We start from the raw sequence: 27,776 nt of genomic DNA on the forward strand, positions 1-27,776 counted from the left end.
CCCCATTCCCACAGCTAAGCCCTGAGGAAAGGGAAGCCAATCAATGTTTTCCCCACCCCCTGAATCCTGCCCTATTTTGCCTTAGCCTACAGATGGTTTCAGTTCTCACCATAAAAGCCCGCTTTGGAGCTGGGATCCAAATGTCCTGAAAGCCAGCTCTCCCCTTCTCTTCCCTCCCTCACAGCAGACAGTGAGACCCTAGGGCAGCTCGTCTCCACTCCCCACTCCCTACTCCCTTTCAACCACAGCATACTGCTTCCATGGCAACCTGCAGTGGCCGGGATTGGGTGGTGCTCTCTAGATCTTCCAAAACCCAAAGCTAGCCTTGGACTTCTCATGGCCCAGTCCCTGGGGTGCAAGAATTTTACCTGGCATGAGGAGCCATAGAGACCAAAGGCCGTGGTCCTGGAAGGGCAGCTATTTAATCCCATTATTAAAAATAATATGAATAACTCTCATTGCTATAGCATGGGAGTTCTTAACCTTTTCTGTGTCTGTGCTTTTAAAGGCATAAAATACAATACATAGGATTACAAAGGAAATAAAAAATTAGAGAAAAGGAAGATGTAATTTTTTCCCATCCCAGTTCACAGGTCTCCTGAAATCTATCCACGGACCCTAAGGTAAGAACCCCTGCTACAGCACTTCCAGATTTGCAAAAAAAACTTTCTTAGAAATAAAGGCAACAAGGGGGCAGCTAGGTGGCACAGTGGATAGAGCACCAGCCCTGAAGTCAGGAGAACCTGAGTTCAAATCCGACCTCAGACCAACCACTTGACCCTTAGTAACTGTGTGACCCTGGGCAAGTCACTTAACCCCAATTGCCTAAATAAATAAACAAACAAACAAACAAATAAAGATACCAAGCACAGCTGAGGTAGTGCAAGGGTTATTGTTGCCATTTTACAAATGAGACTCAGAGAGATAAAATGACTTGCCCAGAGTTACATAATAAAAACGCACCAGGATTTCTTCCACTATGCCCTGTTGTCTGAACCATGAAAGCACCCTGTCCCCAGATCTTAGCTGGACTTAAAAAGAGAGGGAGCTCCCAGGAATATGGCTGAGCCAGCATAGGAAGGTTCTGGCCGAGGAGAAAATGGCTCCCTTGTGGTAGGGTCCCCATGACTGACAACCCCAAACTTTGACCAGTTGGGCATCTATGCCTCTAACCTGCTACGTGGTATTTTCATTGTAGGCTCTTCAGGAATCCAGAGTGAGGGAAGCCCACTGAGTCCCAACTCTGTGCCATCACCAGCCCCCGAGAAAAAAGAAGATGCCTATCCTGGGAGTCTGGATGGCGTCCATGACCCTGAACAGGGAACCTCAGGCCCCAACAAAGATTCCCACCTAAGCATGGAGCCAGGAGACCCTGAGGACTCTTCAGGGGAGACCCATGGTGGTAGGGACATGCCTGTCCTGGCCATGCTTCGGGCCCCCAAACCACCCTTAATGTCTCTGCCCACACCGACACTGGATACTTATCTCCCTGTCAGTGTCAGAGATGATATGGGGCTGTCTCTGTATGGTGGAACCACAGCTGCCCCAGAAGTACCCCACAGTCCTTTTTCCTCCTACACTCACTGGCCAATTGAAAGGAGAGACATCCCAGGAGAGACTGAGATTAAACCAGAGATAAATGGGACAGAGCCACCTGTACCATTCACATTACCTGGCCCCAGGCCCCAGGATAAAGGAGGTTTAGAGGCTGATTCTTGGTCCCTGACTCTAGGGTGGGACAGCCAGCAGCTTGAGCAAGGCCAAGAAGTTAGCCCAACTGAATATGCCAGACCCCATGAAACCTTGGGGCTAGGGACCACCTCACCAAATGGAGAAGACTGCCCTTCCCCAAGTCCAGGATCTGGTGTGTTGTTGCATCAGGAGCCAACTGCCCAACTTGAGACGCGGGAGGAGTCTAAAGGAATGGAGACATTTGGTTTCTACACATCCATTCCTTCTCCTGCTCTAGTCCTAGGAAGCCAGAGTCTACAGCCTAGGCCTGACCCTGAAGAATGGGCCAGGACCAATGAGCCTAAGTCTCAAGAGAAGTCTAAGCTAGCAACCTCCTTACCCCAGCCAGCTTCTGAGGCTGGGCAATCCCTTGAGCTGCCCTCCACTACCATGGATCCAGCCAGCCCAGACTCCCCCCAGGAAGGCAGCCCCTTGGGAGAGGTAGTCTTTTTGCCCTGGACTCCAGGAGCCTCAACTCTGGCCAAGAAAGATTGGGCTACCCCTGCCACCCCAGAGCTGGAGGGAGATGACACCTCTGGAGAGGGGCAGAAGGGGCCTTTGTGGGAGGCTTCCCACACCCAGCTTCCCTTCCTGCCTGGCCTACTGGAAGACAGAGAGCCAACCAGAGATACTACCCTTCACAGCCTTCAGGACCTAGAGATTCCTGACCCCCAGGAGGCTGGACCAAGTGCTGCTTTGGACGTAGGGGCTCAGACTCTCAGTGAGGCTGGGAGTGGAGAGGAGTCATCCGTGATGGGAGAATTGGAAAGTGGATCATGGGCCGGGGAGAACAACCAGAGTATTGAGGGAGGTAAGTACCAAACCAGAGACAGAAATAAGGGCAGCCCTCCCCAGAGGCAGGCAGCAAACTCTGTGTGATGGGCCCAAAGATATAGGGGGAGGAGCCCATCTGTGACCAGTTCTGGTTACAGTCCATCATCCTCTGGGCCTCTTTTGCACAGATCTAGCAAGGTGCATTTTTTGGGTTACTGGTATTTCTGATTCATTCATGCCACAGCTACAGAAGCACTTTGTGACCAGAAACAGCCATATGAATGTCAATCACTATTAACCCTGCACTACATTAGCTTCCAATTACCTATCATAACATGGAAGTGACTCTGGGCTCCCAAAGGCTAGGCCAGAAGAGCATAAGCCCTGATTGAGAACAGGGACTGGACCTGTCACTTCACTGACACAGGGAACTGCCTGGTTAGAAAACTCTCTCGACCAATATAGGTTGGCACTTTTCTGCATTTTAATATTAAAGAGGTGCCTAGAACAGAGACCTAAGTGACTTGCCCAGTTTCACAGAGGGCGGCTAGGTGGCACTGCAGTGAATGCAGTGCCAGGCCTGAAATTAGGAAGACTCATCTTCCTGAGTTCAAATCTGGCCTCAGACACTTACTATGCAAGTCACTTAACTTTTGCGTCAGTTTCCTCACCTATAAAATGAGCTGGAGAAGGAAATGGCAAACCACTCCAATATGTTTACCAAGAAAACACCAAATGGGGTCACGACAAGTTGGACACAACTGAAACGACTGAACACAACCAATTCCACAGGGTCAGGCCTTCAGCCTGTGTCTTCCTATCTTCATGGCTGGCTCTCTATCCACCATGCCACACTAAGTTTTGAGTAACGTATGGTATGTGCTGTGTCCAAGAAACAGCCCCTAGCTAAGTTCAGAGAGGTTCACCACCAGAAAGGCGAACTCCGGGTAATAGCATCTTTTTAGCCACATGAGCTCATGAAATCATCTACTAAGGCATGGAGGAGTTTTGGCCCAGTGCAGGTAAAGAGACTACCTATGCTGATATGACTATAGGTCCTTAAAGTACTGATGTGGGTGTATGAGCTTTGGCAATCAAGAATTAAGTTGGATTCTGAGTAGACCCTAGGGTTCTGGCCGGTGATCTCACTCTCTAAGCCCTAGAACCTTAAGCTCTTTTAGTCCTCCCACCGAGACGTCATTATCCATGATGTTCATCTTCAGGACCACAGGCCACCCTCTCTCATGTTCTCTCTCATCCTGGACCACCAAAGACCAAGACAACCATGACTGAGGCCATGAATAGAACTAGACTCCCACATGTTGGCCTTATCACAAATAGGTGAGGTTAGATTCCATGATGAACTAACTGATGAGCCTGCCTAACAATGGCCAGAACACCAACCTAAAAGAGGTATTGGGTCCTGATATATTGCCTCTCTGCAGTCGCTGCTACTGGGAAGAGCTCCTCAAGCCAAGGGCTAGGAATCAGAAGATTTTGAGTTTTAGCCCTAGGGTTTTGTCTAGTTGTTTTTTATTGTTTTTTTTTTTCCTTTAGGCAATTGGGGTTAAGTGACTTGCCCAGGGTCACACAGCTAGTAAATGTCAAGTGTTTGGTCTGAGGCTGGATTTGAACTCAGGTCCTCCTGACTTCCGGGCTGGTGCTCTATCCACTGCGCCACATAGCTGCCCCCAGTTGTTGTTTTTTAAAATTAATTTATTCTAATCAGCAAAAATCTGCCTTCTTTCTATTTGGTCCATTCTAATTTTCAGGGAGTTTGTTGCCTGGGCAAGGTTTTGAACCTCTTGTGCCAAGTTGCTAATTCCCTTTCCAATTCTTTCTTTCATTTCTCATTTCTTTTCTATTTTTTTTCCTCTAGTACTCTCATTTCATTTATAAAAAACATTTTAAACTCTTTAAAAAAAACTTTTGCTTCATCTTTTCCAGGAATTCTAGTTGAATTTGTGCCCAAGCTGTGATTTTCTTTGAGGCTTTGCTTGTAGATATTTTGGAGTCATTCTCTTCTGGGTTTATGTCTTGAGCATCCCTGTCACCATAATAGCTTTTTTATGATGGGATTCTTTTTTTGTTTGCTCAGTCATCCAGCCTGCTTCCTGACTTTTTCAAGGCTCTGCTCACTTTTGGAGGGAGTATCTGGGTTGGTCCTAAAGCTGTTTTCTTGGAGGACTGAGCATTGTGTCATTCCAGGATCTCAGGGACAGCTCAGGCTGGAGACCTGGCAATGTTCAGTTCTCCCATTTGTCTGATCCAGGGCAAGTTTGATCACTGTCCTCTTGGTCTGAACTTTGCAAGTTGCCAACCTGGGCTTGGTTTGAGCAGCAAGCCTGTGGGCTTGCCTCCTCTGGAGTTGCAGTAGATTGCTGTTAAATTCAGCCACTATCAATCAGCCAGCTGGAAAGCTCTACTGGTTCATAGTGACAGAACTAGTCTTCCCTTTGGTTTTGGATTCCTTCCTTGGTTATTCCTCTATAGACTTCAAACTGGGCTAAAGGTTGGATCTGAGACCCAACTCTGCTCCTGGAGTCCAAGCCACACAGCTGCTATTTGCTTGTGAACTCGCTTCTCACTCCATATGTAGCCTAGGGACTTGCCATAGCTGATCACCCTGGAGCACCATCCCTGTGCACATGGTCCTTCCTTAGCATGCCTTCGATCTGTGAGCTGGAACTAGGTAGTGAGCAGCAAAGCTGCCAGTTTGCACCTATGCTGTACCTTGCATGAGGTTAAGGCACAAGATTTGGGACCTTATCTTGCTTGAGCACACAGTTTCTGTCCTCCTTCAGCCCTTGGGCACTGGGATGTTCCACGTAGGTTTGCACTTCCAGCCAGACCCTGACCCCATTGTCCACAGTCTTCTCTATCTATCTATCTCTCTGCCAATCTGGACTAGAAAAATGACTCATTGTGATTTCTTTCTTGGATTTCCTAGTCAGGATTCAGTCTGATGTGTTTTCTAGATCTGTTTGGCAGAATTTTGTTGCGAAGGGTTCCTCAATGTACTTATTCCTGCTGCCTTGCCATCTTGGCTCTGCCTCTGCAGCCCTACTTCCAGTCCTTTCCTCACTGTGTGACCTTTCACATGTTATTTCCCCTGCCTGAGCCTTACTTCCCTTGTTCTATGGTTCAGATGTTTTAATTTTGGGGAGAAAATCAGAGATCTCTAAAGCTTGGAGTTCCTGAGGACCTTTGCCATCACACTGACTATTGGGTGGATACTAGATCTCAGAACTAAAAGGGATCTGAGGGGATCTAGTCCCACCACGTACTCAGCACAGGAAGTCTCTACACAGTATCTCTGACATCTAAGTTCTAGTTACAAGTAGCTCAGCATCTCATAAAGGCAATCCATTTGGAATCCCAAGGCTAGAAGGGCACTTAGAGGTCATCGATATGTGGACTGGTCTCCAGCTCCTTTACAATGCTGGTGGCTTTCCTATGGATGGTCTCCCCTTTTTTAGTATCCATCCTAAAAGAGGTACCTAGAACTCTACAGAATATTCCTGAAGCAGTATAACCAAGGAAAAATACATTTGGCCAAACTGGAAGTTTCTCTATTTTGTAGATCAGAATGTGACGTGGGTAACTGAGAGAATGGTGATGCCCTCAGGCATAGGAGGAAGGCTTAGGGGAAAAGATAACGAATTCCATTTTGGACATGTTGAGTTTACGGTGTCTACAATTTGAGTTTGAGATGTCCAATAGATAGTTACAAGTGTAATACTGAAGGTCAGCAGAGATTAGGGCTGGATAAACAGATATGAGAATCATCTTCAGGAGTGAGACAGGGGTGACCAGGAGATAGTGGCATCTGGATAATGTGAGTTGAAGAGAAGGGGAAAAGAGGGAGATCTCAGCAAATGGCTTCTTTTTTCCTCCAGTAAAACATGAGGCAAAATTTTCAGTTAAGAGGGTGGAAAGAGAAGAGCCAAGGGAGTTTTGAAGAGGAATAAGAGAAAAATTTGGAAGATCCCTGTGGCAAATGGGATAATGAATTGATCAGGAAAGTATAAAAGGATTGCCTTGCAATGGTGAGGGCCCAGTTTAGATTATGCAACAGCAAGTTGTAGCGGACCCAGTCAACATGGTTTCATGATTTCCTCCACCTTCATTCAGCAGCATGTCCATGTGACTACACTATTCTCCATCTTACATCTCTCTGTCTTGTCCATGTGAGAGACTTCATCAAATGCCTTACTGAAATACAGGTATTGACAGCATTTCCCTGATCTATCAAAAGGCGTTTATTAAGCAGCTACTGTATACAAACCAGGCATTGGGCTAAGCGCTGGAAATACGAAGAAAGGCAAACAAACCAGTCCCTGCTGTCAAGGAGCTCACAGTTTAAGGGGGAAACAACATGAAAATAATTATGTACAAACAAGCTACGTTTGAACTGGAGATAATCAACAGAGCACTCACATTAGGAGGAATCAGGAAAGGCTTCTTATAGAATGTGGGATGTTAGCTGGAACTTGAAGGATACCAGGAAAGTACGGAGGTGGAGAGGAGGAGGGAGAGGACTCTGGACGTGAGGGACAGCCAATGAAAACACTCCGAAGTCCGGAGATGGAGGGTCTTGTGTGAGGAAAAGACAGGAGCCCAGTGTTACTGGACTGAAGAATACAAGGAGAACAAGGTGTAAGAAAATTGGCTGAGTTCAAATCCAGCTTCAGACCAAACACTTGACACTTACTAGCTGTGTGACCCTGGGCAAGTCACTTAACCCCAATTGCCTAAAAAAAAAAATTGTAAAGGTAGAAGGGGACCAGGTTATAAAGGGCTTTGAACAATGAACAGGTGATTTTATATTTGACCCTGGAGGTGATAGGGAGTCACTGACGTTTATTGAGTAGGGGGTTACTGATATGGTAACTAGGGAAAAAAATTAAAAGAGAATAAGGCTAACCTGACAGGACCTGTTCTCAATGAAATTCTCTTGACTCAGTGATAACCACTTCCTTTTCAAGCTGATCACTCTTCGTACCTTTAATAATATGCTCAGGAATTTATAAGTCAGAGTAGTCAAGCTCACCCTGCCAGCAGTTTTTAGATCCTGCTCTCCCTACTTTCATAAATTAGGACAACCTTTGTCCTTGTCCAGTCCTCTTCTGCTCTCTAAGATTTTTCATAAATTACTGACAGTGACTCAGCAATCACACTCTCTAGTTCTCTCTGTGCTTTGGGCTGTACTTCATTTGTCAAGGCCTGAGGGGTTGGACTTTTCAAGGGCAGCTAGCCGAAGTAGGAGCTTGATGGAGTGAAAAAAGACCTGGATTTGGAAGTCAGAGAACCTAAGGTCAAATTTGGACATTTACTATCTGTGTGTTCTTGGGCTAGTTTCAGCCTGCCTGGGCCTCAGTTTCCTCCTCTGTAAAGTGGGAGGGTTGGACTATATGACCTCTAAGATCCTTTTCAGTTCTTAATCTATGATCCTACTATCTCCTTAGTTATCTTGAGGATTAATTCCGCATTAGTCATTTTTGTTCTGCCCTTTCTAGTCCAAAGAACACTCTCCTAAGCAAAGCAAACAAAAGCCAAATAAGAATTGGGCAGCTCTGCCGTCTCACTGGAACCTATTATTATCACCCTTTCTCCTCTGAACAATGGTCACATCTTTTCTCTGATCTCCTTTATCCCCAATATAGGAAAAAAAAAAAGCCCTCCAATCCCTCTTAAATGTCTTTACTTTCCCCACCAGCTTCAGCTCATTCTTAGTGTTAGCACCACTGACAGTGGTCTTACAAGACTGAGACACAATTTAGTATTCATCCTCTGTTACCTATCCTTGTCCTCATCCTCTTGGTGTGTATTTTAACAATAGAAGTAGGCCAGTGAGTTTCCTGTGTGCCCACACTGGTATTCTTTTTTTCTGTCTCCTCAGAATAGTTTCTCTTTGTATCTTCAGAATTCCATTCTTAAGTTTCTCATCCCTCCTGCAATGACTTTTTCTGTAGGATTTCAATCCACAGCATTCTGACTCTCTTTGAACCCTTTGAAGGTGTTCCAAGGGTGATTATCAAACCATGCCCAGCTTTCCTTTCCTTCTTTATCACAAGATTCTAAGTTTCAGTGGGCCCTCTCCTCCAAGGCTCCCCTCCTTGCTACTTCAGCACCTAGTTCCTCCTGATTATAGCAGATTAGGTCCAGAATAGAACCTCTTCCTCTTAGCTCCTACATGTTTTGAAGGATGAAATTAGCATTATGGCAAGCCAAGAATTTAATAGCTGCTGTGCTTTAGGCAAAAAGAGAACTCAAGCAGATGTTTGGATGATGGATAACCAAGTTTTGTGCCACTGTCCCAGATTTGTGATCTGTTTTCTGATGTTTCATCTCTTTCCTTTTTCTAGCCCTACAACACGGTCTCTTCTGTTACTGTTCCCTCAAATGCTCTGCCCCATGCTTGCTTCCCCATTCTACCTCATAGATTCCCCTACACAAATATATGGCATCTTCTTAATATACAGTGTTATTGAACCATTCCTGTTATCTATTCTGTTCCTTTTTAATAACATATCCCCTTCCAGAGCTCTATTTCAGGCATGGTTCTCATACCACCAAGTCTCAGCGATAACTTTGAGGTCAAATTTTTCCCTTTATATCAGGATCTGTAGTTTATCTTACTTTTTAAAAAACACTTAGTATTTTGTGTATGGACATCTGAGACTATGGTTTCTATCGCTAGCTCTTTTCTTCTATGTTATCTCCTACAGATGTCTGAGCAGCTCTCTTGCTTTTCTTCCCCATTGTGGTATCATCCCTCCCCCCTCCTTTTCAGCTTAAAATCCTTTTGATCAGATTTGCAAGACAGCGGGCAAATGCACTCTTACCAGCCCTTGTTAAGCACTTGCTTCTGATCAGGAGCTTCTTATTTCCAATTTTTAAGCTGTGGTCCAGAAATCCCAGTCTTGTCCTTAGATGCCATCTTCTTAACTGGCTGTTTACTTTCCAAATCTGCCTTTCTCTTCTGAAGTCCTTGCCTTTGATTAGGACCAGTAAGGTAAACACCCTTTATATCACATGATCCCTAGCAACGCTTTCTAGGATATCTTCTGGTAGGATCATTGTGCCTGTGTCAGTCACCAAAATCACGAAGCATTCATGAGGTCTGACAGGTATTGAGAAAGTCTTTATCATTTACTAAGCACTTACTGTGTGCCAGAGGATGTCATATTTGGAGTCAGAAGATCTGGGTTCATGTCCTTATTCAGCCACTTACTACATGTATGACTGTAAGCAAGTCACTTAACCTCCCTTAGTCCCCATTTCCTCATTTGTAATACTATTCTGTTTATCTTCTGATGCTTACTTCTCCCTTCCCCGTCTTCCACCACTCAGATGCCTTCCACCATTATCTCCTCATTCGCCTGTCTCACATAATGAAGTGGTCCTTCTCCTTGCCAAGGCAAACCTCTCCATATGCACAAATGAGCCATTCCAACAGATTGCCCCCCGCATCATCCCACCTCTCTCATTTATCTTCAATGTCTCCTTGTCTTCTGGCTGCTTCCCTGGTGCCTACAAACGCGCTCATGTATCCTCTATTTTCTTTTATTTTCTTTTTAGGCAATTGAGGTTAAGTGATTTGTCTAGGGTCCCACAGCTAGTAAGTGTCAAGTGTTTGGTCTGAGGCTGGATTTGAACTCAGATCCTCCTGATTTCAGGGCCGGTGCTCTATCCACTGCACCACCTAGCTGCCCCGTATTCTCCATTTTCAAGAAGCCCCCATTTGATCCTTCCCTGCTAAGCTATTTTCCTGTATCTGTCCTCTCTTTTATGGCTAAACTTCTCAGGAAGACCATCTGTGATAGGTGTCTCCATTTCCTTTCTTCTCTCTCTCTTCTTAAACTTTCTGGAGTCTGACTTCTGTCCTCATCATTCAACTGAAACTCTTCTTTCCAAAGTTGCTGGTGATTTTTTAATTACTACATCCAATGGCCTTTTCTCATTCTTCTTGACCTTTCTGCAGACTTCGATACTGTCAATAATCTCATCTTGATATTCTCTTCTCTCTAGGTTTTTATGTTAATGTTTTCTCTTAGTTCTCCTCTTACCTCTTGGACCACTCCTTATCAGTCTCCTTTACTGGATCTTAGTCTATGACAGGGACGGGGAACCTGCAGGCTGGAGGCAAGAGTCCTAGTCCTTTGTCATTCTCTCTAGCGATTCTTGTGATAAATTCGCCCTGGACAACTATGGCACCAATGCCCATGGTTGAGATCAATCTTTTTCGATCTTGTTTTTGATTCAGTTTAAGCCTGTCTTTAAACTAGGTTAACTCTCCTTTCCAGCTTAACGTGCCGTTTATGATAGCTAATATGACCTTGAGCAAATCACTTAAACTTCTCTTCTCTAGCCCTCACCTGTAAAATGGCTGGACTAGAGGATCTCTAAAACCTCTTCTAGCTCGAAATCTATCATTCGGTGATCCTATGCCTTCACAGAAGTCATTGGTTACAATATAGGACAGATACCTGCAGCACTCCACTTGAGACCTGCCTCCAAGTTAACTTTGACCCATTAATGCTCTTTGGGTCCATTTCCAAAGCCCCCTAACTGTATAATCACCTAGTCTACATCTTTCCATCTCATCCCCAAGGCACATTGGTAGTATCAGCTCCAATGGAGTTTATCTGAGGCATAATTGATGATATTTGAAAACTTTTTCTGACTTTGTTAAATGCCTTATTGACATGCCTATAGTTTGAACACTGTATTATCTTCCTCTTTTGGAAAACTGAAATGGTTGCTCATCTTTAATGGTGTGGCACCCCTCCACTACCTTTCAAAGGTCACTAGCATCAGCTCAGCAGTCACATCTGCCAGTTCTTTCAGTGGTCTGGGAAATAATTCATGTGAGCCAGGTGATCTGAACATTCTATTCTTGAGCAGCATTGTTTGTTAGAAAGTTCTTGTCTGCATGAAGCTGAAGCTGAATCTCTATCTGTTACCTTCCCCTGCCTGTCTTCCCCCTGGTTCTCATTCTGCCCGCAAATACCACATGCACCCATCTACTTCCTCCTGTAAGCTGGCAGTTACTGGAGTCATTTAGCTTCACCCGGGAAAGTACACTTCCAGCATAGAATGGATACTGCCCCACCCCATTCCACCTCTCCCGGTCCCCAAGGGGGTGATGGCCATCTCCTCGTACCAAGACCATCAGCACCCAGAGCCCACAGATGATGGGCCCCACAGCTAAGAGTCCAGGGGCTTTGACCACTCCTCACCTCACAGGCCTATGTTTGGGACAAGGACCTTTTGGGGAAAGAGAACCAGCTGCTCAAAACCACAGCTCAGCCTACCCCTCCACCCTCCTCGAGCCAGCAGGCAGCCTCTTGTCGTTGTCATGGCAACCATAGGGGAGTCTTGGCACTAAGCTTAGACGGGCATGGTAAAGTTCTCTCCCTGCCTACCCCCCTCAACCCTGAATGAAGGCTCAGTTAATCGTAATTAAAGCCTCCAATATAATCTTATTTCGAGCTTTCAAGCTCCACCCCCACTCAGGATTGACATGGGGTGCAGGGGGACAGCCAGGAGGGCAGTCCATAAATTCACCAAGGGCTCGGCCTGTGTATCTTCCTTTCCAAATAGGTATTCTTCCAGGAATGGTATCTAGCACTCAGACTTTGAGTCTGAAGCCCCCAAGGGCCCCTGTCTCCTTCTCCCCTTCAGAGTAGAGATTCTCCAAGAGCAGAGGTCATTCATTTTAAGTAGTCTGTCTAATCTGCTTCCATGAGGGCAGGGCCTGGGCCAACCCCTTAGACCAGGGACTCCCTGAGAGCAAGGGCTGTGTCACCCTCTCAGACAAGGTGCTTCCTAGGGATGGAGGCATGTTTCTCCCTCAAGATACAGACAACCACATTTTTTCTAGGCATGTTCTCTGCTACCATGAACAGAAACAAATTTCACCCTTCCCCCCACCCAACACACTCACACACACACACACACACACACACACACACACACACACACACACACATCAATCCTTATCTCTCAGGCTTCATGCTTGTGCAGAGTGATGACAGTCATACTTTCCTCTTAAGAATAGCTCTGGGCATAAATCATTCAGTGGTGGGTCAGAGCACTGCCAGTGTTTAAATGCTACTCTCCCTAGGGGTCAGTAGACAAATAGTTCCTCTTTCTGCCTTCTCCTTTCTCCCTCCTCCTTGAGTCTCCTGGGGTGAATGGGTCATGAGACCTAGGTCTCTGGAATCCCAGCCCAAGACTCCTGCTAACTAGCTGGGCCAAATGTTCCATGCATACCACAGGCAAGAAAATTAGGATGGAGATGGTCCCAGTGGTGATGAATTGTTTGGGGAGGAGGCCATAATCTGACCCAGAATCAGAGCATTAAAGAACAGCAGAGTTGGAAGGGATTAAAACACAGAACATTGAATGTTAGAACCGTAAATCATCTTAAAACGTAGAAAATCGAATATTACAGCTAGAAGGGACCTTAAATCATTCATTCAGTTAATTCATTAAGCAACTTCTCTGTTCAGAGCCCTGTGATAGGTACTAGATGACTTATAATATCTTGAAAGGACTCTAACATGACTCTCTCTAAAGTCACCAGTGACTTTATGACCATCAAATCCAATAGGCTTTTTTCCAAGCCTCATCATTCTGCACTTTTTTACACTTTTTTTGAGCACCCCCTCTAACTGAATATTCACTTCTTCTTTGCCTTCAGAAGCAGCACTTTCCTTTTTTTAATGATGTTTCATTTTTTCCAATTACATGTAAAGACAATTTTAAACATTCATTTTTATAAAATGTTGAGTTTCAAATTTTCCCCCTCCCCCCTCCATAAGATGGTAAGCAATTTGATATAGGTTATTATGTATGTAATCATGTAAAACATTTCCATATTAGTTATGTTGTGAAAGAAGAAACAGTTTGCAAGAAAATAACAGTTAGAAGCCACACATTCTCCTGGTTCTCCTCCTGCCTCTCTGTCCTCTACCACTTAGTTTCTGTTGTGTTTGGGTTTTTTTGTCCTTTTCCCAGACCCATTAAAGTGTCTATTTGCCAAAGTTCTGTCCTCGACTCTCTTTTTTCCTCCCTCTATACAGTCTCCCTTGGCAATCAGCTTCATTCCTACATCTTCAATTACTACCTCTCTGCTGATGACTACCTGATCTATAATATGTCTAGTTGTAACCTCTTTTCTGAACTCCAGACCCACATTACCCACTAACAGTAGAGGACATCTCCACCCAGATGTCTCACCAGCACCTCAAATTCAACGTGCCCAAAACTGAGCTCTTCATGTTTCCTCCTGAACCTTCTCTTCCTCCAACTTGACTATTTCTGTCAGTGAAACTACCATTCATTTGGTCCTGTGCATTCCTAATCTCAAGGTTATCACTGACACTTCCCTTTGCCTCACCTCTCACATCTAATCAGTTACTAGGTCCTATCAATTCCATCTCTTCAACATCACTTGCATTCCTTCTCTCTTCTATTCCCATGGTCACCATCCCAGTCATTCCCCTTTGCCTCCTAATAAAAGTTTTCATACCTCTACCTTTTCCCCCTCCAGCTAACTCCTTCATCCTGCTGTAAGGAATTTTGTTTTAATGCATGATTCAAGTTGCATTATTCCTCTACTGAAAAATTTTCTGTGGCTCCCTATTACCTCCGAGTAAAAGTCAAACTGTTTGCATTGAAGAGCCTCTAAAATGGATTATCTTTTTTTTGTTTTTTTTCTCCCTGATTAACATTATTTTTTGCAATTACATGTAAAGATAATTTTCAACATTCACTTTTATAAGATTTTGATTTCCAAATTCTTTTCCCTCCTTCCCTCCCTACCACCTCCCCAAGACAGCAAGCAATCTGATATAGGTTATACATGTACAATTATATTAAATATATTTCCACATTAGTCGTGTTGTGAAAGAAGGATCAGAATAAAAGGGGAAAACCAAGAGAAAGAAAAAACAAAAAAAAAGCTAAAATAGAACACTTCAATCTGTGTTCAGACTCCATAGCTCTTCCTCTGGATGTGGATAGCATTTTCCATCCTGAGTCTTTTGGGAATTGGATTGTTGTATTGCTGAGAAGAGCTAAGCCATGAGTGGGGAACCTTCAGCCTCAAGGCCACATAGGGCCTTCTAGGTCCTTGGGTGTGGCCTTTTGACTGAGTCTAAATTTTACAGAACAAATGCTTTTATTAAGGGAATTTGTCCTGTGAAGTTTGGATTCAGTCAATGGGCCGCACTTGAGGACCTAGAAGGGCCACATGTGGCCTTGAGGCCACAGGTTCCCCGGCCCTGGCTAAGTCTGTCATAGTCAGTCATCACACCATGTTGCTGTTACTGCATACAATGTTCTTCTGATTCTGCTCACTTCACTCAGCATCAGTTCATATAAGTCTTTCCAGTTTTTTTGTGAAATCCGCCTGCTCATCATTTCTTATAGCACAATAGTATTCCATCATATTCATACACCACAACTTGTTCAGCCATTCCCCAATTGATGGGCATCCCCTCAATCAAAATGGATTATCTTAACAGCCTTATCATGCATTATTCCCCCACACACATACTCTTTGCTACAGCCAAACTGTTACAAGTTGAAGACACTCCCCCTCCCAAAACTAAAACCCCTGAAACACGCCACGCACTCCCAGATTTCCATGCTTCTTTCCGCCCAGTCTATTCCCCAAGCTTCAAGTGCCTTTTTTCCCCAACTTTGTTTTAAAAGCCAACACAAAAATCTACCTCTTCCAACAAGTCTTTCCTGCTTTCCCTGGTTAGTAACTCCCTTCTTCAAACTTCACAAAGCACTTTGTTTTGTAACTCTCTAATGAACTTATCAGTCCTATGCTATAATATAGCTAGTTATCTGTCATACTCTCTGCTAGCCCATCCTCTCCATAAAGGCAGGTATTGTATCTTAGCTAAATTTTGCATCTTTCCCAGGACGAGTATAGAGCTCTGAAAACCATAGGCTCTTTTGTTGTTGCTGTTGTTGTTTTGGAGAGTTAAGTGACTCTCCCAGTGTCAGACAGCTAGTAAGTGTCTGAGGTCACATTTGAATTCAGGTCCTCATGACTCCAGGCATCACACTCTACCATTACACCATCAGCTGCCCCACCATAGGCTCTTAATAAATCCTACGGCTTAGTAACTGATGTACTACGAAAGCACATTGATCATAGATTTTGAACTGGAAGGGAATTTAGAAGTAATATAATCCAACACCTTCATTTTACAGAAGAGGAAACTGAGGCCCAGACAGGTTAAGTGGCTTGCCCAAGGTGATGGAGAGTGAGTAAAGATGACTCTAAAGTTATAAACATAGAAGATTGTTTGAATGGAAGGGGGTGCTACTGACAAAAACTGTCAGATTGAAAGGAGAAACAAGTCTGAGGAGAAAGGTAGTGATCTCAGTTTGGGACGTGATAAGTACATCTGTGTAGCCACTTCTAGAAGGTGGTTGGAGATGTGTGTCTGGAGTTCACCTGAGATGAAAGACTGAGATTAGGGAGTCATCTGGGAAAGAGGTGGTGGTCCAAGCTATGGGAATGAATGAGATTGCCAAGGGAGAAAGTAAAGAAAGAAGAGGCCCAGGACAGATCTTTGGGAAACATAGAGAAGTAGGAGGAGAAGCAGCAGAATGTGGTGTCTCTGAAGCCCTGGGATGAGAGTGTATCCAGTGGAAGCGAGTGGTCAACAGTAGCAAAAACTGCAGACATGTGGAACAAGGCCCTTGAGGAGATAGGAAGGAGTCCAGTCAAAGGCTCAGGCAGAGGGATGGGCTTTAGCAAGGAAAACACAGAATGCCAGAGCTGGGAGGGAACATAGAACACAAAATGTGACAGTTGGGAGAGCCATTAATATGTGTAATGTCAAAGCTGAGAGGAACCTTAGAACACAGAATGTGACAACCGGGAAGGTCATTAACATATAGAATGTCAAAGCTGGAAGGAACCTGAAAACATAGAATGTGGCAGTGGGGAGGGACCTTAGAACAGAAAATATCAAAGCTGGGAGAGTCATTAGAACAGAGAATGTCAGAGCTGGGAGGGCCCTTAGAACACAGAACATGGAATGTCGGGGCAGAAAGAGGATCTCAGAGATCCATCACTAATGCTTCTGGTCTCCCTGCTAAGCCGTCGTGGAGCAGGAAGGAAGAAGCAGTCTCTTGGCTTCGTGGCTGGTGGGATGGAAGGAAACTTAATATGGGGGAAGGGTGTGAAGCAACTTCGGGAGCTGCAGACAGTCTCTCCTGGCAGAAATGCAAATGAATTTGAAAATAGTAATCAGTGCTGAAAAAAGCGCCTGAGTCACTGCAGTTCCGTGGGCAGGTGAGAGAGGGCGGCTCCTTGAGCCGCCCACACGGGCCCATGCTTGCCAGACGCAGACCAGACGTGGCCACACACACATTTGGGCAGAAGTATGTGTGAGCACCAGGCCCTCTGAACATGATTTTCTCCAGCCTGCTTGTGCTCCAAGAGGCCTGTGTCCCTAGAGTAGGAGCTCTTGACCTTTTCCTGTGTCATGGACCCCAAGGGCAGTCAGTCTAGAGAAGCCTATGGCCCTCTTCTCAGAATCATGGTTTGTTTAAATAATATTTTCCTTTTCCCCAATTACATGTGAAGCCAATTTTTAACATTCATTTTTTGAAAATTTTGATTTCCAAATGTTCTTCTTCCCTCCCTCACTCCCCCCCTCTGAGATGGCAAACAATTTGAGAATCATGTTTTTAAACGCATAAACCCAAATCCGAAAGATTATAAAGGAAATCAATTATATTGAAATACAGATGTCATTGTTTCCCTGGTCCAAGCTGAAGAGAAATCCAGGTTAAGAATTCTTACCCTAGAGTTATCTTTGGCCAGAAACGGATGGCTGTATGGCATCTTGGAAAAGTACTGGATCCAGAGGCTGATTTGAAAGCTGCCTCCCCCTATGTGACCTTGAATAAGTCTCTTGTTCTCCTGAGACCCAGGTCCCTCCTTTGAGAAAAGGAGTTGGACCCCCATATTAAGGTCATGCGACCTCATGAAATTCCCTTTCGGGCTTCTTTGAGCCATGAATACACATGGTCACACCGTCACCTGAAGGGTCAGTCATACACACTCTCAATCTCGCACCTCCAGCTTTACCTGTTCACAGTCACGGCTCATACCCATCACCCTGTCACTGAGGCACTTTCACAATAACACTGGCCTCTGGGTGGCACTCTAGGGAAAAGAGCACTGGACTTGGAGTCAGGAAGACCCGAGTTCTAATTCTACCTCAGACACTTACTGGCTGTGTGACTCTATACAAATCACTTAACCTCTCTCAGCTTCAGTTTCCTCCTCTATAAAATGGGTATTATAATAATAGCACTTAACTCCCAGGATTGTTGTGGGGACCAAATGAGATAGCACAGGAGATGAGCCTTGCAAAGCTTAAAGTGCCACGTAAATGCCAGCTGGCATCGTCCCCCAAATCAGGGGATCAGGGAAAGCTGGAAGAATCTCCATAGTTGCCCCTATATCTCTGCAGACGGGGGCTGGGGGGCCTACTCTTGGTCACCAGCAGCCTCTTCCTAGCTATCGTTCTGTCCCTCTGAATCCCTGGATAAGAGGGACCAGGCTGAGCCATGCCTAACTTTGGAATCTCTTTCCTGTGCAGTCTTCACCCTTTTATCATCATAACTGACTGAAAGGGGAGAGAAATAGGGCTTGTGTGTTCTTGGCTGAGCCTCTAAGAGAGGAAAGGGCCCTGGTCAAGCTCTGCCTGCCCCGCTGTGCTAGGGAGGGTCAGCTCTGCCTCATATCCCACATGCCCCTATCCTGAGAGCAGGAGAGCATGACCCTGCCCTGAGGAGGGGGACAAGCTCAGTCCAGCTTGTCTCAGGAGAGTGTTCCGGGGGCCACAGCAATTTCAGACCCTCTTTCTGTGAGTGCTCAGTTCAACTTTTTCCCCACTCAGTCCAAAGGTGCTAGACAAATATGTCTCCCTAATATGAAGGAACTGAGCTGTTGGGGGCTGAGTTCCTCCTCCCTCCCTTCTGCCTCGATGCTCTTTGGGCCAGGCCAGGATGCCAATCCCCCCAGGGGAGAGATGGCTTAAAGTCAGACAACTAATTAGAGGAGTAATTGATGCCCAGGCTCATGCCATCTGCTGAGGCATCTGCAGAAGGAGAGGCAGCATTGGGACACTGGGTTGGGAGGGCAGCAGGAGAGCAGGCTGCTGAATTGGTTTGGGGGAGGAGCTGTCTATGCATGCTGGGCAGAGTGTGGACAATGGGGGAGGGGAGATGACAGGCCCAAATGTGTGGGATAGATGAGGCAAGGAGCAAAATAGAGAAATCAAGGAAGGAGGCCAAAAATACCTATTAGGGGCTGGATTAGAAATCCTGTCTCATTGCACCATCTCCCAGACTTTCCCAGGTTTGGTCACTGCCTCAGACAGAGCTGGGAAAGAAAAGGAACCCAGTTCCAATGTTCTTTTTGCTCAGCCCCTTACGGCTCTGACATGGTGCATTGTAAGGTTCCTCTGAACTCTAACATTGGTTCTAAGGGCCTCCTGACCCGTTGGGCTAGGAGTTATTGTGTAAGTGCCTAGGTGTGTGTGTGTTTGTGTGTGTGTGTCCATGAGACTGCCCTTGACAGCTGTCCCTAAACCCACCTCACCCAGGATGAGTTGTCACTCCAGATTCCTTCAGCCAACCCCCAGAGAGAGGCCTGATCCCATCCAGAATGACTGATAGCTACAGGCCTGTGCTTACGTAGACAGACACCCAGTGTGGCTACATACACATCTCAGTGGTCATCCCAAAGGAAAGGACATTTCTTCCTGCAAAGCTAACTTCAGGGTCATGATAGTTTTTGAGTATCTTTTCTCAAAAGGATGCTAAAGAACAGGGCACTGGTGCCTGATTGACTGAGGGCCAGCTGGGGTGGGAAAGGACTGAGAAAAGCAGAGAAAGATGACCCCCATTAACATTCCCAAGAGAAGCAGCATGGTACAGTCGAAATGTAACTGACTTTGAAGTCTGCCTCCATTTTCCCCATCTGTAAAATGAGCATGACAATCACTGCAGCACCCTTCATCGTAGGGTAGTAGGGAAGCTATAATGAGATAATTTCTTTAGAGGGCTTTGCAAACCTTTAAAATGCCGTTTAAATGACAGTTGTGTTGTCATTTATGATGGTGGTGGTGGTGATGATAATTGTATTTCCTGGAATCCAAACAAGACAGAGTTGGGAAGTTATCTTTAGAGGAAAAGAAGAATGCCAATCAGAAGGGCGGTGGGAATTGGGGAATAGGGCTGAGGGTTCTCTTCTGGAAAGGGGAGTTCATCTCAGAGTGGCATGTGCTCGGAATCTTCTAAGAGAATTTGTTTTGCTTTAGCTATGTGAGTTACAAGGGTTTGTGATCTTTACAAGGGTTATGAGTGTTTTCTTTTTCTTTTCAATGTGGGGGGAGTGAGAGAGGGAGAAAAAGAGAGACAGAGATAAAAAGAGAAAATAAATGCTTATTAATGGAAAATTTAAAAGAAGAAAAACAACAATCACCACCACCAGTACGTCCTTTCTTAACCCTGGCCCAAACTCCTGTCTCCTAAAATGTAAACTCCTTAATGGCAAAAATTCCTTTGTTGTATCCCCACACCTAGCACAATGCCTGGCACATAGTGGGGGGCTTTAAAAAGCATGTTGTTCAGTTCTATTGGGAAGAGGAGAAACACTTATCTCTCTCCTGACACCATCAGCACGTTCTGAAAAGTAATCCTGGACAAGAAGCTGGAACTGGGGCTGGGCTGAGATGCGCAGGCAGATACCTCCCCTCTACTCTCAAGTTTCTATCTTACAGCTCCAGCTAACCCCTGTGAGAACAACCCCTGTCTTCATGGTGGCACATGCCATGCCAATCATACCACCTATGGCTGCAGCTGTGACCAGGGCTTCACCGGGGAGAACTGTGAGATCGGTGAGTCTCCCTTTGAAATTCCTTCTTCTCTGCCAACACACAAACCTCCTGCCATCCTGAGGAAGGAGCCTCAGTACTATACCCAGGAGACTATGTGCAGTCTGAGGGGGAGCTGTCTTGGTGAATCAGAGAACCACAGACCCTTAGAGCTAGAAAGGGCCTTTTGAAAAGGCTTCAGGCGCAGAGAAAGGAAGCCGTGTTCATGCACACACAGTGTGTTAGAGGACAGACCAGGACATGGAGCATCAGGTCAGGGCTCTTTCTGCATCCCAGCTGTCTCTGAGCATTATCCACCAGCATGTAGAAAGATCATGAAGATAAGGAAGAGTTCGGCTACAGACAGGGGTGTGTTGGTAAACATTTAACAACCAGCTTGGGGGGGGACAGATGTACACACAATAATATTTTAATCTTAATCTGCATTATTAACATTTTCCCATCACTTTCTTAAGTCTAGACAATCAACAAAATAACAAATGAAGCCCCAATTTGTAATATTTACTGATTTCTGAGGTGTTGATACTCCCACTGAAAATTTAACAATTGGCTCTCAAAAGCCACCTCCAGGAGCACAACACTGGCTGCGAATAACTTGGGTTTTTAGGGATTGCAGAATCTGACATTGGGAGAAACCTTAGAGACATAGTTTAGTCAAACCTTCTCATTTTGTGATGAGGAAACCAAGAGAGGATGTGCCTTGCCCAGAGTCTTACATGGAGTAAAAAAAGCAGCCTCTGGATTGGAACTCCAGTCTTCTGAAAGGGAGCATGGTACCCAAGAAAGAGCACTAGGTTTGGAGTCAAGAAGGACCTGGGTTCAAATCCCAGCTTGGCCCTTTCCTTTCTGTATGACCTTGAGCAAGTCATTTCCCCCCATGTGAGCCTCAGTTTCCTCATCTGTAAAGTGAAGAATTTGGACTCCAGAGCTATGATTCTACAGCCTTTTCCACTATTATTTATGGGGACTCAGGGAACAAGAGGAGATGGAGCTGTGGCTGGCCCAAGTGGGACTGGAGAGGGCTACAGTGCAATCATCAGATCATGGCTCCAGTGATGGAAGAGACCTTAGTTGCCACTGAGTCCAAACCCCTCACTTTACAGATGAGGAAACTGAGGCCTAGAGAGGGGAAGGGTTTGCTGAAGATCATGTCAATAGTCAGGATTTGAACCTGGGTCCTCTGACTCCAAGCCCAACCCTCTGTCCCATACTGCTTCATTAGGCCTGGATAAATCAACCACATTTAGCATCAAGACTCTCAGAGGTGGCTGTAACTCAGTGCTGCCATATCTCCAAGGAAACCATCAGGAGCCTCATGCAGGAGTAGTCAGAGGGATGAAGGCCTGACTTATTGGCCTTTTCTGTGAGAGGGTGTAGGGAAAGAATTGTGCCTTGTTCTCCAGATTTTTGACCCTGAGGATGCTTGGGAGCCTGGGCCTGGCAGGACGAGGAGGGAGCCTGTTCCCCTCCCCCGCTGGAACAGAGACCAGGGCTAGACCTCCCTTAGGGTTCTCATCCCAGCTCTGCCACTACCTTACTGTGTGACCTGGAGTGGGGTAAGACCCTCACCAGATCTCAGTTTCCCTATCTGTACAATGATGGGATTGGAGGAGATGGTCTTCACTGCTAACATTCTGTGGTTTTGTGATTCTATACATAACCTGGCTCCTGCCTCATCTGGAGAGTCTGGGGAAGGAGTGCATTAAGCAAACTCATACACCTTCCTGCCTGAAGCCTGCATTGGCCCCTCCTTCACCTCTCTCCTGCCCCCCCCCCCCAAGCTCAGAGCCTGCTTATTCATGGCAGCTCTTGTGGGGCCCTAATTAATGCTAATTGCTGATAGAGCTGCCTTCTCCATCTGCTGGAAAGCCACCCAGGGGGAAGGGATAGATTGCAGGGTCACGGTCTCTGCTTTTGGCATGGCTCAGAACCTGGGGGCTGAAGGGAAGGGGGAGGAGGCTTAAGGGAGGAAAGGAGGCTGCATTTTGAACCTGACACCATCTCCTCCCCAGATATTGATGACTGCCTGTCAAGCCCTTGCCTAAACGGGGGCACTTGCATTGATGAAGTCAACTCCTTTATCTGCCTGTGTCTGCCCAGCTACGGCGGAAGCCTCTGTGACAAAGGTGAGATCATTTCTTTGTCTCTACCCCAGGAGGGGAGAGGAGAGGAGCCCCACCAGTCCAGGCTAGGGCCTGGGACTCCCCACCCCCTCCATGTGGGGCACACCTCTCCCTATCCCTGGTTTCTCAGCCCCTCTGCAAAGGGAGTAAAACTCCATACCCGCTACCCCATCTAGTGCTACCCTAGACCTTACTAAAAGCAGCCCCAAACTGCCTTTACTTCCTGGGGCCCAGAAGGGATATTCTCAGTATGGCCATTGCCTCTGGCTGAATATAAAGGAGAGAGGATAAACTGGGGGAAGGGGGTGTCAGGGAGAAGGGAAAGGGAAATGGCCTAAAATGGGGGAGTTCTGAACCCTGAATGGTTTCCCTTTGAGCACCTCCATTTCTCTCTGACACAATGAAGTGATGGTGGGTCATTGAGAGGCAGGTGGGCTCATCAAAGGGGAGGGGTTGTAGTTGGTAGAGACAAAGGTTCACTGATGAGGAGGGCGTACAGTGCTCTGTGAGGGAGATGGGACTCGGTGAAGGGAGTAGGGTATCCCATAAGGGAGACTGGGACTCTGCAAGGGAAATGGGGATCGGTGAGGGGAACTGGGGCCCCATTAGGGGGTAAGAGTTTAGTGAAAGGGCTGGGGAGCCCAGGGAAGAAGATAAATGCTCGAGGAGTTGGGATGTGGAGCTCAGAAGGCAATCAGATGAGTCCGTGCTTCTAGTTCCTGCATGTAGAGAATAGGCGTCTCTTTTAAGAAGAAAGTAGCTGTTGGGGCAGCTAGGTGGGGCAGTGGATAGAGCACCGGACCTGGAGTCAGGAGGACCTGAGTTCAAATGTGACCTCAGACACTTGACGCTTACTAGCTGTGTGACCCTGGGCAAGTCACTTAACCCCATTGCCTGGCCAAAAAAAAAAAAAGCAGAAGGTAGCTGTGACTCCATGTCCTAGTCCCAAAAACAGGCCATATAGTACAGTGGGAAGAGCTCTGAAATGAAATTGAGGAAACCTGGTTTCTAGTTCCAGATCTGCCCTTAGCTACACATGACCTTGGAAAAGTCTCTTACCCTCTCTGAGCTTCAGATTTCCCCTCAGCAAAATGCAGAAGCTGCTCAATGCTTGTCTCTTTTAGGGGTGACCTCCAAATCTTTTGATCCATGACTCTCCCCACCCTTGCCCCCTTCAGGAGTCCCGTGATGCGAGAAATATCCCAGCAGGAGGAATTCAGTATTTTAAGTTCCCAGGCTTCTCTGGGTCATTGAGAGGGGGTGGGATGAATAGAAGAAACTGAGCCCTCAGGTGCTGGAGGAGGGTGGGGCACGGGCCTGGAAATTCCAGTGGTTGCTGATAATTTGGAATGGGGCCTTGACTCCTTGGAACCCAAGCTTTGTGTAGGTTTAAGTGGAGAGGTGGGGAGGTGGGTTGGCTGAGGTCATAGAGGTGAAAGAGCAGGTGCTCAGGGACTCTAAGAATCATCCCTTGCCTCTGGCCCCAGACACAGAAGGCTGCGACCACAGCTGGCACAAATTCCAGGGACACTGCTATCGGTACTTTGCCCACCGCCGGGCCTGGGAGGACGCAGAGAGAGACTGCCGCCGCCGAGCTGGCCACCTCACCAGCATCCATTCCCCCGAAGAACACGGCTTTATCAATAGTATGAGGCCAGGACGTTAAGGCTGGGAGTGGGGAGGAGGGACCTGGGTGGGACCCAGGAGATAGAGGATTAGGTTGGGAAGACCCAGTCAGGTCCAAGGCACTTAGTAGCTGTGTAACTCTGGATCAATCAGACAGTGTCTCTGTCTGAGCCTCAGTTTCCCTAGCTATAAAATGAGAGCACTTGTACTTCCTGCCTCACAGGACTATGAGAAAAGGGCTTTGTAAACCTGAAAGCACTATAAAAGCGTCAGCAGTTGTTGTTACTGTGATTGAATCCAAGGACCCCAATCCCCTGGGACAGTGGCTGCTGGATGTGGGGATATGGCCCATTCATCAATGGTCTCAGCACAGACTCTCCTTGGGTGGTGGGATTCACAGCAGCCTCTAGTCTACCCACCTTGGGGATGGTGGGAGGAGAGGGGATCCCACTGGCCTAGACCCCCAGTGATGGCCTTCTTCCCTCACTCCTTGGGCTGGGGCACTTCTCCCCTCAGGCTTTGGCCATGAGAATACCTGGATTGGACTGAATGACCGCATTGTGGAGTGGGACTTCCAGTGGACTGACAACACAGGCCTGGTGAGCTGAAGGAAGGGGAAGGCAATGGCAGAGATACAGTGAGGTCTGGGTCCCCTGACTTGGCCCTGGGTAGAGGGGGTTGAGTCTGAGTTTCCCTTGAGGTATAGGCCTGAGAGTCAAAAGACCAGTTTCAGTCTTAACTGCTGCTAACCTGCTGTGTGACTTTGGACAAATCATTCCCTCCCAGTTTCTTTATCTATAAAATGAAAGCATTGAATGAGGTGCTGTCCAAGTTCCCTTCAAGAGCTAAAATTCCTAATGGGAGATTGGCCCCCTGAGCTGGTGCTGATTCCAGTCCTAGAGGCAGAGAGAGACCATGGCCTTTCTCTCCCCACTCCAGAAAGCTAAGCACTGACCAGGGAGACCCCAAGTCCAGCAGCACCCTGGGGAGAGGAATCCTGAGCCAGAGGATGCAAAGAACAGAAAAAATACTGCTCTTTATACTCCTTCACCAAGACAGAGATAGGGCTGACATTCTCCCTTTCCTCTGACCCAACAGCAATATGAAAACTGGCGAGAGAAGCAGCCAGATAACTTCTTTGCAGGTGGGGAGGACTGTGTGGTGATGGTGGCCCACGAGAGTGGTCGCTGGAATGATGTCCCCTGCAACTACAACCTTCCCTACGTCTGTAAGAAAGGCACAGGTAACAGCAGCCTGTCCTGGCGGAGAGACCTTGGGAAGCTAAGGGTGTTGGGTAGGGCAGAGAAGTGGCGAAAAGGGTGTACTGGGGGGAAGAGAGAGAAAGAGAGAGAGAGAGAGAGAGAGAGAGAGAGAGAGAGAGAGAGAGAGAGAGAGAGAGAGAGAGAGAGAGATGAAGAGAAGGAGAGACAGAACAGAAAGAGAGAGATGGAGAGAAAAAGAGAGATGAAGAGAAAGATGGGGAGATGGGGAGAGAGAGAGAGAGAGAGAGAGAGAGAGAGAGAGAGAGAGAGAGAGAGTGAGAATGAGAATCTGATAACCCATGGTGGAATACAGGGAGTTCTGGCCTGGGGGTCATAGAACTCAGGTTATGATCCTACCTCTACAATTTCAGGTTATGTGGCCTTGGGCAAGTCTTTTACCTTCAGTATGTGTCACTTTCCTTCCCTATGAAATGGAGTGGTTAGACTGGATGGCATCTAAGGTCATTGAATCACAGAATGGCAAAGACTTTCAAAGCCATGTAGTCCAACCACTCCCATCACCTACTGCATTACATATCATTCTAAATGTCGACCCCAACCATAAACTGACCCCACTCCCATAGCATACCGAGGGCCTGCTGAGTTACATCCAAGCTGAAGGTTAAGAAGTGTTTGCATATGTGAGTGGGTATAGGTTGTGGGCGAGTGGGTGGGATGGATCACAGGGATTAGGAGGTTGTCATAAAAATGCTGAATTCTGACCAGCAGAGGACAAATACACACAGAAGTACCTATCATAGGGATGTGTGGGTATGGATACAAACCTAGATATATGTATCTGTCATGTCATACAGATCAAAGTTTAGCTTATGTCCACAAACCAAAGGTAAAGCATTCTGTTAATCTGTTCCTAAGGTTAATGGTCTTAAGTAAAGATCTTAGCCCTGTTTAGAGGCCACTAGTCTATACCTTCTCTATTCTAATATTCTATGTTCTAAAGTTCCTTCCAGTTCTGACATTCCCTGTATTTACATCAGAAAATAGCAAGTCTAGAGAAGGGAGCAGGTTGCTACTAAGGGAGATCTTTTCTAGACCTCATTACTCCATCATGGAAGACTTCCTGTTTGAGAGTGGAGTCTTCTCCCCTTGCCCCCATAACCACATTCCCCTTGACACATGGCATTTTCATTTCTGGGCCAGCCTGATCCCAGGCTTGTCCTCTGACCCATTCTGACTGGGTGCTGGCCCCTGTGTCCTCAGTGCTATGTGGCCCCCCTCCAGCGGTGGAGAACGCCTCGCCGGTGGGCCCTCGGAAGGCCAAGTACAGTATCCACTCGAGTGTGCGCTACCAGTGTGACAAGGGCTTCACGCAGCACCACGTGGCCACCATCAAGTGTCACAGCAATGGAAAGTGGGAGCGGCCCAAAATTGTCTGCACCAAACGTAGGTGACTGCCCCCCACCCTCTCCCCAGCCCTACCCTAATCCATATAACCAGCCTAGCAAATAGTGCCACTTCCATGGAGACTGAGAAAGGCATGGAAAATGTGGATTTGCTTTTCTGTTAGCAGTCTAGGTATTTAATAAATGCTTGTTGACTTGACTTCTTGGGAAAAGAAATGGAATAAACCAACGTCGATGGGGGGAAGGTGTGTGTGAGGGGGTGGTCTTGATCATCTGTGAAGCTGCATTATTTTCTCTCTGCAATCAAATAGGAGATACCAGTAAGAGAGATGTTCTCAATGCTGAAGCCAAGCTGGAGTGCTCAATATGGGCACTTCCACCACTCATGCAAATCCCACGCCAACCACACCCTCTCCTGGGTAACTCTGGTCCATGTGCTCCCAGAAGTCTTCCACCTGAGCCATACGTTGGTTGAGCTCCAAATGAGATAATAGATTAAAGCTCTTTGCAAGCTCTTGCTCTGTCTCTGTCTGTCTGTCTCTGTCTCTCTCCCCCCATCTGTCTGTCTCTGTCTCTCTCTCTGTCTCTTTATCTCTCTCTGAGTCTTGCTCTCCATCCATATACATATATAATATGTATATGTATATATATATGTATGTGTATATATACATATATATAAGCTATTGTTGTATTATTATTATTATTATTATTGAGGGAGCTAGATAGTATAATGGAGAGAGTGTCATACTTGGAGTCAGAAAGACACAAGTTCAAATCCTGCCTTAAGACACTTCTAGCTAGCTGTATGACCCTACACAAGTCACTTAGCTTTTCTATGCTTCATTTTGCTCATCTTTAAAATGATGGACTTGGGCTTGGTGGCTTCTAAGGTCCCTTCTTACTCTAAAACTCTGATCCTCTGCTCCCCAGCTCTTGCCACAG

At 46.4% G+C, this 27,776-nt stretch overlaps 1 protein-coding gene across 1 annotated transcript in view; it reads left to right on the top strand.

Moving 5' to 3' along the window:
- NCAN (neurocan) overlaps positions 1 to 27,776 on the top strand; it is a 63,311-nt gene that overhangs the window by 25,990 nt on the left and 9,545 nt on the right. Inside the window, exons 8-14 of the mRNA XM_020969422.2 lie at positions 1,199 to 2,542; positions 20,346 to 20,462; positions 22,472 to 22,585; positions 24,070 to 24,228; positions 24,725 to 24,807; positions 25,307 to 25,451; positions 26,692 to 26,874. Of these exons, the coding sequence (XP_020825081.1) occupies positions 1,199 to 2,542; positions 20,346 to 20,462; positions 22,472 to 22,585; positions 24,070 to 24,228; positions 24,725 to 24,807; positions 25,307 to 25,451; positions 26,692 to 26,874 (2,145 nt within the window). The remainder of the gene's footprint in view (positions 1 to 1,198; positions 2,543 to 20,345; positions 20,463 to 22,471; positions 22,586 to 24,069; positions 24,229 to 24,724; positions 24,808 to 25,306; positions 25,452 to 26,691; positions 26,875 to 27,776) is intronic.

Source organism: Phascolarctos cinereus, unplaced genomic scaffold (genome assembly GCF_003287225.1).
Source record: "Phascolarctos cinereus isolate Bilbo 61053 unplaced genomic scaffold, phaCin_HiC Scaffold_4;HRSCAF=312, whole genome shotgun sequence".
Taxonomy (NCBI): domain Eukaryota; kingdom Metazoa; phylum Chordata; class Mammalia; order Diprotodontia; family Phascolarctidae; genus Phascolarctos; species Phascolarctos cinereus.